Source organism: Puma concolor, chromosome C1 (assembly GCF_028749965.1).
Source record: "Puma concolor isolate L17-30 chromosome C1, mPumCon1.1.hap2, whole genome shotgun sequence".
Lineage (NCBI taxonomy): Eukaryota > Metazoa > Chordata > Mammalia > Carnivora > Felidae > Puma > Puma concolor.
The window spans coordinates 27477324-27490014 of record NC_141674.1 but is presented as its reverse complement, the minus strand read 5'-3'; the positions used below and the strand labels follow the sequence as shown (position 1 = coordinate 27490014).

At 41.4% G+C, this 12691-nt stretch overlaps 1 protein-coding gene and 1 pseudogene across 1 annotated transcript in view; both read left to right on the top strand.

Annotated features, from left to right (window-relative positions):
• Positions 1-10043, top strand: part of CLSPN (claspin) — a 33992-nt gene extending 23949 nt beyond the window's left edge. Inside the window, exons 16-25 of the mRNA XM_086716448.1 lie at positions 543-655; positions 2263-2340; positions 2558-2658; positions 5649-5813; positions 5918-6039; positions 6283-6410; positions 6727-6829; positions 7800-7882; positions 8146-8307; positions 8616-10043. Coding sequence (XP_086572574.1) covers positions 543-655; positions 2263-2340; positions 2558-2658; positions 5649-5813; positions 5918-6039; positions 6283-6410; positions 6727-6829; positions 7800-7882; positions 8146-8307; positions 8616-8726 — 1166 coding nt within the window. The 3' untranslated portion in view covers positions 8727-10043. The remainder of the gene's footprint in view (positions 1-542; positions 656-2262; positions 2341-2557; positions 2659-5648; positions 5814-5917; positions 6040-6282; positions 6411-6726; positions 6830-7799; positions 7883-8145; positions 8308-8615) is intronic.
• LOC112872114 (ATP synthase F(0) complex subunit C1, mitochondrial-like) lies at positions 724-2219 on the top strand (annotated as a pseudogene).
• Positions 10044-12691: the final 2648 nt, after the last annotated feature.

Sequence of the window (12691 nt, the reverse complement as noted above, 5' to 3'; positions counted from 1 at the left end):
ATGATCTCACGGTTCGTGAGGTCTGGCTTTGTGCTGACAGGTTGCAGCCTGTTTGGGATTCTCTGTCTCTCCCTCTTTCTCTGCCCTTCCCCTGCTTGCATGTGTGCACTCTCTCTCTCTCTCTCTCTCTCTCTCTCAAAATAAATAAATAAACATTAAATAAAAAAAAGACTGCTCTAGCTTTTGCCATGTGATTTCTCATTTATGGCTAATATGTATGCAAAGCTTTGAACAGTGTTGGTGTGTAGTAAATTTCATATAAATGCTTACTTGTTTCCACCTGTATGCTCCTTTTTCCCCAATGCTAGAATGTTAGCTATGTGGGAGCTGGGAGTTTTGTTTTGTTTTTGTTCACTACTGTATCCCTGGTGCCTGGCATATAGTAAGTACTAAATAAGGATTTGTTGAATGAATGGATGGTGAGCTCTTTTTGGCAAGCTTACCTTATAACTGTATTGAGCTGGCATGTCTTTAGATGGCTGGGGAAAGAGGATAAAGCTGTTATTTCTTGGTGACAAATCTTTTTCATTGTTGTGATATAGATGCCTCTACTCTGGCTCCATCAGAGTTAAATAAGCAAGAAAAGGAGAACAGTTTGGGTGATCCCATGGAAGAAGCCCTTGCTCTTTGCTCAGGCTCTTTCCCCACAGACAGGTGAGTCTCAGTGATTGGAGGGAACTTCAGAAGGCCCAGTCGTCTGGTAAAATCCTGGGGTCCACAGTAATGAGTCATCTTAGGAGCTTCATATCCTGTCCGAGAGTCTTGCAGTGTGTTTGAGTCTTGTTTGCAAAGTAAGGAAATTACAGTACTTTCATTTAGTTGGTGGAGAACAGGGTTAAAAAAGGCAAGCATAGAAACCTAAAGGTAAAGCTGGGAGGCAGACAGTGTAGACCACCGGGTGCTGCCTATTCTTCCAGCTCTGATCTGCTGTTGTAATGGGTCTAATCAGGCCTATGTCTGCCTTCTCCTTGAGCAGGCCAGTGATCCCATCTACACAGTCATCCTACAGCAGCTCCCCACTCCAGGTTGCCCAGTGGGAGTTCCAGACCAGTGTTGTTTCCTGGGACATTGACACAGTAGCCAAGTTTATTGGTGCTGGGGCTGCCACAGTTAGTGTGGCTGGCTCAGGGGCTGGCACCAGAACGGCATTTGGCAGTTTGATCATTGGCTGTGCCAGGAACCCGTCTCTGAAGCAGCAGTTCTTCTATGCCATTCTGGGCTTTGGTGTGTCTGAGGGCATGGGGTTCTTCTGTCTGATAGTCGCTTTCCTCATCCTCTTCGCCATGTGAGGGTCCATGGGGGTCACCTACCTGTCCCTGCTGCTTTGACTTCAGGCCCTGCCTGGTGCTAAAAGTGTGCTAAGCTTTACCATTAAACAAAACATTTCTCCTTAAAAAAAAAAAAAAAAGACAAGAATAAGCACATGAAAGTGTTCAACACTGATATTTAGGGAAATGCAAATCAAAACCACAATAAGATACTACCTCACATGCATTAGATGGCTACTGTTAAAAAAAAACACCAACCACAAAATAAGAAGTATTTGTGAGGATATGGAGATATTGGAGCCCTTACCCACTGCTGGTAGGAATATAAAATGTTGAAGCTGTTATGGAAATCAGAATGGCATTTCCTCAAAAAACTAAAAATAGAATATGATCCAGCAATTCCAAGTATATTCACAAAAGAAGTGAAAATCGGGTCTCAAGTATTTGTACACCCATGTTCACAGTAGCATTATTCATAATAGTAAAAAAATGGAGATATCCCAAATGGACAAACAAAATGTGGTGGACACACACAGGAATATTATTCAACCTTGAAAAGGAAGGAAATTCTGACACATGGGGCAACATGGATGAATCCTGAGGATATTATGGTAATTGAAATAAGCCAGTCCCCAAAATACAAATATTGTAGGATTCCACTTACATGAGGTACTTAGAGTTGTCAAATTCATAGAGGCAGAAAGTAGAAGGGTTGGATGCCAGTTGGTGAGGGGAGGGAAGAGTGGAGAATTGTTGATTAAAGGGCATAGAGTTTCAGTTTTGAAAGATGAAAGGAGTTTTGGATGTTGGTTGGACAACAATGGGATTATGTTGTATGTTTTTTTACAATTAAATTTGGCAAAGTATCTTATTTCCTATTTCTTAAAGAGATTGTTGGTGCTAATAAAATATTTTCAGTTCCTAAGTTGGCTGACTTCTTATTGTTTGGTTCCAACATCTTATTTATTAATTTCTTGATTTGCATTTTAGGGAAGAAGAAGAAGAAGGGGAAGAGGAAGAATTTGGAGACTTTCGGCTTATCCCAAATGATAATGAGTTTGATAGCGATGAGGTGAGTTTGAAGGGTACAAAGTAATCATAACTGAACTCCATGTATTGCTGCTGTATGTTTTTTTTTCTAGTCTGAGTTCTTGAGAATTCTGTTTGTCATGTTAGCAGAAGCAGTTTCCTAGAATGAGACATTTGGGCAGAAATTTATAAATCCTGTTTTAGTTGAGGACACGTTTTATTCTGTTTAACTTTGTGTGTGATACTCTATGATTTTTCAGGATGAACGCAGTAACTCTGATAATGAACATCTGGCACTGGAAGACCATGAAGATGATGATGAAGAGCTCCTAAAACAGTCTGAGAAGTTGAAAAGGCAAATGTAGGTGTTCTGTCCATTCCTTCCATTGCTAGAGAAAGTTCTAACAGTTAAATTGTAGCTTGCCACTGTTTTACCTATGTTTGCTTGGTTGTATTGCTTTTAGGCATTAACACAGATTAAATAAAACCCATTCATGTGATATCACTTGAGTATTCAGAGATGGTTATGTACTCCTTAGTGATTTCTATACTAAATATCTCTAGTTCCTACTGCTATTTCTCACATGACATTGCTTCTAGACTCCTCATGTACTGGGTATTCTCTTTATCCTCAGGTGTGGTCTGACTACTGCTGTATGTAGTGCTACAACCACATCCCTTGTTCTGGATGCATACTGCTTGTAAAGTAACCAGGGATTGTAAGAGCTGAGTCACGGTAGATCCTGAGGATCTAGTAGACAGCTAAAATTCCTGGGTCTTTTTTTTCCTCTGAATTACTGTCATTTCAGGTTTTCCTCATTCTAGTCTTGGGTAAATGGGTTCCCTGTTTATTTTTTTTAATGTTTTGCTGTTCTGATCATGAAAGTAAACCATTTATTTTATTTAAAAGAATACAAAAAGATATAAATAAAAAGTCATCTGTGTTCACCATCCAGAATATTAAATGAAAGTGTTGATGGTAGTTATTGCTTTGTAGCCATTTTTATGCATATATTTTCATATAGTTGATATCTGCAATTTTTTTATGTATAATTTTTCATCTTTTTTCCCCACTTAGGATATACATGAGCATTTTCCCATGATTTTAAAAGTTTTATAAAGACCATTTTAATAGGTAATCAGTATTATATTGTATGTGGATGACTTTTGGAATTCACATACAGGATATCATATTGATCCCTACTAGATTTAATTATTGTTTCTAGCCCATCATTCCATTCTGTTAAGGTCAGTTTGGGGTTCTAATTTCTCACCTGTCAAGTTAACTATCTCATACAGCTTTGAGTCATCTATAGATTTTTCTACAGCAGTGGTTCTTTTTTTTTTTTTTTTTTTAATGTTTATTTTTGAGAGAGAGGCAGAGTGTGAGTGGGGGAGGAGCAAAAAGAGAGGGAGACACAGAATTCGAAGCAGGCTCCAGGCTCTGAGCTGTTCACAGAGTCTGACGCGGGGCTTGAACTCACGAACCACGAGGTCGTGACCTGAGCCAAAGATTAGTCAGATGCTTAACTGACTGAGCCACCCAGGCACCCCTAAATTTTTTTATGTTTATTATTTTTGAGAGAGAGAGAGAGAGAGAGAAACAGTGTAAGCGGGGGAGGGGCAGAGAGAGAAGGAGATACAGAATAGGAAGCAGGCTCGAGCCCAATGTGGGGCTTGAACTCACGAACCGGAAGATCATGACCTGAGCTGAGGTTGGACACTTAACTGACTGAGCCACCCAGGTGCCCCTAAGGTGGTTGTTCTTAAACCTTATTTAACTGTAGAGTCCTTTGTTCAAATGAAATCTTAGAAAGACAGCTAAAAGTTGAACAGCTCAAAGTGGGTAGATGGGAAGATTGGGGAACTTAGTGTCTGGTAGCCCTTGAAGGAATTCCCTAGGAAGCCTAGGATTTAGAGAAATTCAGCTTAAAAAACAATAACACAAGTCTTTAATAAAAATCAGCCTTCAGGGCGCTTGGGTGGTTCAGTCAGTTAAGTGTCCAACTCTTGACTTTGGCCTGGGTCATGATCTCATAGTTCGAGAGTTTGAGCCCTGCATCAGGCTCTGTGCTGACAGCGTGGAGCCTGCTTGGGATTCTCTTTCTCTCTCTCTCTCTCTCTCTCTCTCTCTCTCTCTCTGCCCCTCTCCTGCTTGCTCTCTATCGCTCTTAAAATAAATAAAAATAAACTTAAAAAAAATTAACCTTCAGAAAGCCATCAAACTTCTGACACTCATGACTGTAGATGGCAGTACTTTGAACCCAAAGTGAAAGCAGATTTGTTCTCAATGGGAACTGAAGTCACAAAAACTTACTAGTAGTGGCTTTGCTTACCAGTAACTCTGAGCCTCAATCATGTCTCTAACTCGGGGGTCAAGATGTGGTAGCTGTAAGAGATCCCAGTCTATTACCTTTCTATTCCATACCATCTCTAGACTGTCTCCTAACACTGGTGAGCTTAAATACAGAACAGAATGATCCAAACTTTCCAGCAGTTATGTTTCAAATGTATAGAGGAGATTGGGAGTTCTGGCTTTATTTTTTTTTATTTTTATTTAAAAAAAAATTTTTTTTTTCAACGTTTATTTATTTATTTGGGACAGAGAGAGACAGAGCATGAACGGGGGAGGGGCAGAGAGAGAGGGAGACACAGAATCGGAAACAGACTCCAGGCTCTGAGCCATCAGCCCAGAGTCTGACGCGGGGCTCGAACTCACGGACCGCAAGATTGTGACCTGACTGAAGTCGGACGCTTAACCGACTGCGCCGCCCAGGCGCCCCGGGAGTTCTGGCTTTAAAGAACCTGATTGAATCCAGACTCTGCTGCCTCCTAGCTATGTGACTTTGGGTAATTTATTTACTCTCTGAATCTCAATTCATTCAACTGCAAATTAAAGGAAATAAAAGTGCTCCCTCCTGAGATAATGCTATGACGCTTGTAAAGCACAGTTATTGGCACACAGTATATATTAAATGATAGACTTTAAGTATTATCAAAATGTATTATTATAAATTTAAGCTTATTATTAGAAATGGCTCTGTGTTCTGCTTTTCTCATTACATCCATAATCTGTGTATGTATTCATTGTTGCATTTTCTTAAATTTTTTTTAATGTTTATTTTTTTGAGAGGGAGAGACAGAGTATGAGCAGGGGAGGGGCAGAGAGAGAGGGAAACACAGAATATGAAGCAGGTTCCAGGCTCTGAGCTGTCAGCACAGAGCCTGACGTGGGGCTCGAACTCACGAACTGTGAGATCATGACCTGAGCAGAAGTTGGATGCTAAACTGACTGAACCACCCAGGCGCCCCTCATTATTGCATTTTCTAATCTTTGAAATTATTTTCTAGGAGATTGAAGAAATACCTGGAGGACGAGGCAGAAGTGTCAGGGAGTGATGTGGGAAGTGAAGATGAGTATGATGGGGAAGATATTGATGAATATGAACAGGAAGAAATTGATGAAGTACTTCCTTCTGATGAGGAGCTGCAGAATCAAATCAAGAAAATACACATGTCAGTATCCCAACAGGTCCTTCTGAGTAATGGGATGTTTCTTAAGTCAGGCCCTACGATCAGCCAGAGTGGTCCTGGTTTTGTACACCATATTTTTCCTGCAGGAAAACGATGTTGGATGATGATAAGCGACAGCTACGTTTATACCAGGAGAGGTACCTTGCTGATGGGGATCTGCACAGTGATGGTCCTGGACGAATGAGGAAATTCCGATGGAAAAACATAGGTATCTTGGATGTTGCTGTTAGAAATAAATGGTACAATGTACATGTTTGTCCAGTTTAAGACTGTGAGTGGAAATCAAAACTGTAGCAGTCTATTGTGGAGGACCTGGCTAGAACTTACTTTCTATTAGTGAATGGGACGAGCTTGTATTGGTATATGGTAAATGATGAGTTCATTTGTGTCTGTCTGGCACCTTATCCTATGGGGATTGCAGAATGCTGATAGCCTTAACTGTTTGCTTTAGATGATGCTTCCCAGATGGACTTGTTCCACAGAGACTCTGATGATGATCAGATTGAAGAGCAGCTTGATGAGACAGAAGCCCATTGGAGGAAGGAAAGAATTGAAAGAGAGCAGTGGCTTCGAGACCAGGTAGGAAGTCTGCAGGAAAGTCGCCTATTCTGACTCTATAAGGAGGAAAAGACCCACTCACCTCGCTTGTCAGGATAGTTTTGAAATCTTGGGCAACTAACTTATTGCTGTCCCTTTTAATACTTGAATTTTCTTTTATGCTTTGAGAAGATTACCATGGGCAGTTCAATTCATGTTTGTTTGTCCAATATCAGTTTTTTGTCTAAATCAACAAAGGTTGCAAAAAGGAAAACAAATGATATCCCAGGTCCAGGCTATGCTAAATATTTCTGGAAGTGGTAGACTTCTTTTATTGTTGTCTGATTTTTATTTTCAGGCACAGCAGGGGAAAATTGCAGCTGAAGAAGAAGAAATTGGGGAAGACAGTCAGTTTATGATGCTAGCCAAGAAAGTTACAGCCAAAGCACTACAGAAAAATGGTGAGCTCTTGGTCCTCCTCTGTGTCCAGCCCCCTGGATTGTTGGTGTTGGAGCCTTGGAAGTGACTCCAACCTTTAGGGGCTGTTGCAGCTCAGGCATGGACCTTTGTCCAATACTGTCTTAAAGAGGCACCTCATGGGGCGCCTGGGTGGCGCAGTCGGTTGAGCGTCCGACTTCAGCCAGGTCACGATCTCGCGGTCCGGGAGTTCGAGCCCTGCGTCAGGCTCTGGGCTGATGGCTCAGAGCCTGGAGCCTGTTTCCGATTCTGTGTCTCCCTCTCTCTCTGCCCCTCCCCTGTTCATGCTCTGTCTCTCTCTGTCCCAAAAATAAATAAACGTTGAAAAAAAAAAAAATTAAAAAAAAAAAAAAAAAAGAGGCACCTCAGAGATGGGAAAGACAGTGTTCTTGGATCTTAGACTATTTGACAGTGGACATTGTACTTCTGAGTATATGTAGCTGGTTTTACTTTATCTTCTAAGGCAGCTCAGAGTAGGAATTCTGGCTTTTTTTTTTTTTATTAATTTTTTTTTTTTTTAATGTTTATTTATTTTTGAGAGAGAGAGACAGAGTGCGAGCAAGAGGGGCAGAGGGGGAGACACAGAATCCAAAGCAGGCTCCAGGCTCTGAGCTGTCAGCACGGAGCCTGATGCGGGGCTTGAACTCCTGAATGGTGAGATCATGACCTGAACCAAAGTCAGACACTTAACTGACTGAGCCACCCAGGCACCCTCAGAGCTGAGGCTTTTAAAGACTATTCCGTACTTTTGTCATTCTTGTTTTTTCTTATTACTGTTAATGATTTGTCGATATCCAACTTGGTTGTCTGTCTTCTTGGAGCCACTTAATATAGTTTAAAGTCACCATTATAAAATAATCAGAGTTCCGAAGCTTTAGTTTAGTTACAGGTTTCTTAGCTTGTTTAATTTACCTAGCTTTGCCCAGAACAAGCCTCTCTGTCTTTTCTTTTCAGCCAATCGCACTGTGGTTATTCAAGAACCAAAGTCTTTACTCAGAAATCCTTTTGAAGCCATCAGGCCAGAAAGTGCTCACCAGGTTGGTTGGGGACTTTGTTAACCTGATGTCATAATCTGCAAGTTTATATAGGTCCCGGTCAGGCTAAGGGAATACTCTATCATCAAGGGGAGGGAGGTGGCTACAGGAAATGAAAGTAGATGTCAAAGGAGGTTGCTGTTCCTTTTCTCCTTGGTGGGGTAGGACTATGTCCCCTCAAGACCTGGGGGAGGCAGGGAAGGACTGACTTCTCATTCTTTCCTTGACACTTGGGATTTGATGCCAAACGACTCTTCTCTCTTCAGCTGAAGACAGGCTCACTGCTAAACCAGCCCAAAGCCGTGCTTCAGAAACTGGCTGCCCTCTCTGACCTCAACCCCAGTGCGCCCCGAAATTTAAGAAACTTTGTCTTCCACACACTTTCTCCTGTTAAGGCTGAGGCAGCGAAGGAATCATCTAAGCCTCAGGTAGGGAATTTGAGGACTTTTTTGGTGGCTCTCCACAGCAAGATTTATTTATTTATTTTTAAATAGAAAATATAGATATTTCTGACTTAAAGACTTATGCTGCAGGGTTAATCTTGCACTCCCCATAAGGTACAAGAGGACTGCTACCCCCAGTAGGTAATCAGCTTTGAAACTTTCCTGGAAAGTTTATATTTCTTTCTTTTTTTCTAAACATCCATGATTTAACTATGAGTTCCTAAAGAGCTAATTGAAGGTAAGTACTTGTATGAGGGTCTTGAGCTGATCCTGATTCTTTCTCTGCTCTCTAGGTAAGGAGAAGGGGTCCATCTTTAATGACATCCCCTTCACCTAAGCGCCTCAAAACAGATGATAGTACTTCAGGATTGAAGCAAAGCATCTTCAGATACTTGGAAAGCTAACACCATCAGGGTTGGTGACACCTATGTTGAGACTGCTTGAGAAGTTTCTGGCATTGAAGGTTGGAATCGATGTTCATGTGGATGATCCCTGCCCCCCTTCCTTCATAATCAGTGCATTAAGATTATGGACAGAGATTCCAGTTCTTTCCACTGCATGGCTCTGGACATCTTTTTCCTTTCTTAGTATTATTTCCTGGGTTAGCCACTAATCTTAATTCTGCAGTGTTTACAACAATAACTCATGGGTACTTGGGTGAAGGCTCACTTCCTCCATTATATATTTGACATTTTGTCCTAGCAGCCTCCTGGGTTGATAGGGGTGGTTAGAGGAGGTTAGGTGTGAAAGGTGTGGTTAGAGGAGGAGAAGGAGAAGAAAAAATGTGTCATTACAGAAAAAAACAGAAAACAGTGAATGTTGACACCAGAATGAATCCTTCACACACTAAGACGTGTACCACGGTGACCTGGACTCTGTGAAAGAGAGCCGTTTTAGAGGACCTGGGAACTAATAGATGGGCCTTTATATTTGTCTTGTCCCTTCTATTTTCCTGCATGCATCTTCCCTAGGCAGCCTCAACTTGCCAATTAACATTTGCTTCCCTTATAATAAGGACTCAGTTGGTCCCCAGTCAGAAAGATCTTGGCCCTAATTTTCTGGACTACAAGGATAAAGATAAAGGGTTACACCCAGTGTCTGTCCACATTACATATCTGATGGGGAGTGCAGAGAGCTCTCTCCTGGGACTAAATTCTCAACATGCAACAATGTTGCTCAAGGACCTCCCTTCTCATCCTGACACACGCAAAAATATAACTATTATTTATCACATTCAGCTGGGTTTATTACATTGCCCTGACCAGAGGACACTTTAATCTGTCATTACTTATTTAGAAAGAAGACCACTATGGAGTTTATAATCAAAATATTGTTGAACGTAATTGCCCCCACTCCCAATTTTCCCTGAAAAATCATGAGGCTCTTAGAACTTTAGGCAGATCTTTTCCCCCCTTAGAACTGAGCGTCACTGCTGCTTTGGAAAAACGTTCCATGTGAATACTGTGGTTTCAGTGACAGGAGCTGGACTTGAGAAATTGGATGAATTGTGCCAGTTTTTTATTGGCAAATGGGAAACACCAATTTAATTGCTGGAATTAGGGTATAGGTTTTCTACAATTGTTTCTAATACACAAGATGCTGACTTTGAGAGAATTTGTATATTTGTAATCTTTTAATGGGGAAAATGTATATAAAGATGTTTTAATATGTATGTAGTGTTTCAATAAATCTCAATGCCTGAAGGCAGGGTTTGCCATCCAGATTGGGTGCTCATTCTTAGGTCAGTCCTTGTGTAATATCGAGGAGCATTGTTTTCAGGCTGCCTCCCTCCCAGGGAAGCCCTCTGGGTCTGGAGAGAGAGGCTGGGCAATTGTCCCTCCCTGACCTCTCAGCTTAATTGATCATATTCACTCCCAAAGTGGTTTGAGTTCAGTACAGGTAAAGAGACTTTACATACATGGTACCTGTTGTTATAGCCCTCTGATTGGCAGCTGTGGGTCCAAAATGAGAGTTAATGCCCCTCCCTTTGAGCTTTTTTTTTTTTTTTTTAAGAGAGAGCGAACACGTGAGTTGGGGAGAGGGGCGGAAGGAGGGAGAGAGAATCTCAAGGAGGCTCCATGCTCAGTGCAGAGCCTGACATAGGGCTTGATCCCACGACTCTGGGATCATGATCTGAGCCAAAATCAAGAGTTAAGATGCTCAACCACTCAACTGACTGAGCCACCCAGGCGCACCCCTTTGAGCTCTTTAAACAGTGCCCAAGACAGGTAGCCTTTGCCTTGCAAAAGAACTGGGAAGGAGGGCTAGGTATTTCTCCCCTCTTGCTTTCTCATATCCTTTTTTGGGGGGGGGGGGGGAGATGAAGAGGGTTGGAATTGATTGACCACTGAGGATAAGAAAAGCAGTGCACAAGAAATCTAGGGAGCGTATGGTTTCTGTTCTAGGCTCTGGAAAGAAAGCACTCTTTGGAGAAAGAAAAGTTGAGTCTTAATCACTAGGTGACTTTTTCCCATGCCAGTATAGTTGTTTAAGGCAAACTAAGTCTTGACCTTGCTAACAAGATTGGAGCAGAGAGTTGCAACCTGACCCATATGCTTGTGCCCAAAACATTGAGCCATCAGCTTCAGCTATGTTCTAATGAAACCCCAGGGCCTGCTGTTATAGCTCCTGCTAGCACTCAGCTCAACTAGCTTGGAAATGGCATACCTAGAGGGGGGAGAGCCCATGCATCTGTGAGACAGATATGCTCAATGTCAGCCCTTTTGCCTCCTACTTCCACACCATGGGGTAGGGACACATGGCATTTACTTCACGTAAACAGGTCTTTGATCTCATTAATTCAGTCTACAGTTGCACAAACCATTCTAGGGCCTCTTCCATAAAGCATCAGGTTCTGTTCACCAAAGCACCATAGGGGCAAGCTGCTCAGCTCCCTGTGCAATCCCCTCATCTCAACTGCTCCATAAACTGTACCCTTTGAGAATTTCTAATGGTTCAAACTGGACATTTTTGGTCTTTGTCTCCTGTACTTGTTTAATAACTCATGGGGCTTCCTGTCTTCAGACTTGTTTACCTAAGGATAGGGGAGAGTATTTCTGGGAAGAGTGTCATGCTATCTGATCATATCATATTTGAGATGGTATTCTGTCTTCTGCCTTGCATTCTTTTTTTGTTTTTTGCTTTTTTTAGTGTAGATTTTATTTTTAATTTTTTTTTCAACGTTTTTTATTTATTTTGGGGACAGAGAGAGACAGAGCATGAACGGGGGAGGGGCAGAGAGAGAGGGAGACACAGAATTGGAAACAGGCTCCAGGCTCTGAGCCATCAGCCCAGAGCCTGACGCGGGGCTCGAACTCCCGGACCGCGAGATCGTGACCTGGCTGAAGTCGGACGCTTAACCGACTGCGCCACCCAGGCGCCCCTAGATTTTATTTTTAAATAATTTTTACACCCAACGTAGAGTTCGAACTTACAACCCCGAGATCAAGAGGCACATGTTTTACCGACTGAGCCAGCCAGATGCCCCTCTACTCATTCCTTGACACATGGCCTGGAATGTAGTGTTGCCTGGTAAACGTTGAATGAATACTAATACCACACCTTTCAGAGCCTCCATTTATACGTATAAAATGAGAATAGTAATTCATGCCTGTCTCAGAGTTGCTGTGAGGCTTAAGTTGGAAAATATGTGAACGTATTATGCCAAGTGCTACTCTGCAAGCATAAATATGAAATTCCCGTTGTCACAATCATAATGTTTGTAGACAACTCGTTAAAAGGCCCATTGTCTCATAAGCATCTCAAATGTGTGATCTTAAAAAGCATCTTAAAAATGTGATCTTCCTTGGGGTGCCTGGCTGGCTCAGTCAATGGAGTATGCAACTTTTGATCTTGGGATTGTAAGTTTGAGCTCCACGTTGGGCCCAGAGCTTACTTTAAGGGGGAAAAATGTGATCTTCCTTCCTTCTAAAAATCTGCTCTTACTCCAGAATTCCTCATTCAGTAAAAGGTACTTCATAAACCCAGTCACCCAGGCTAGAAACCTAAAAGGCATTCTTTTTTTTTTTATTAAGTTATAAAAATTCTATTTCATTTTATCATTCCTTCAAATTTGAGTTGAAAAGATTTTCTTTTTAGTTGTTGTAATTGACATATAACATTATATTAGTTTTAGGTATACATTATAATGATTTGATATTTGTATATATTGTGAAATGATCACCATAGTAAGTCTAGTTAACATCTATGACCACACATAGTTACAAATTTTTTTTCTTGTGATAAGAACTTCTATGATCTACTCTCTTGGAAACTTTGAAGTATGCAATACCATATCATTAACTATAATCACCATGCTGAATATTACATGTCCATGACTGATTCAATTTATAAGGCCGTTCTTTTTTTT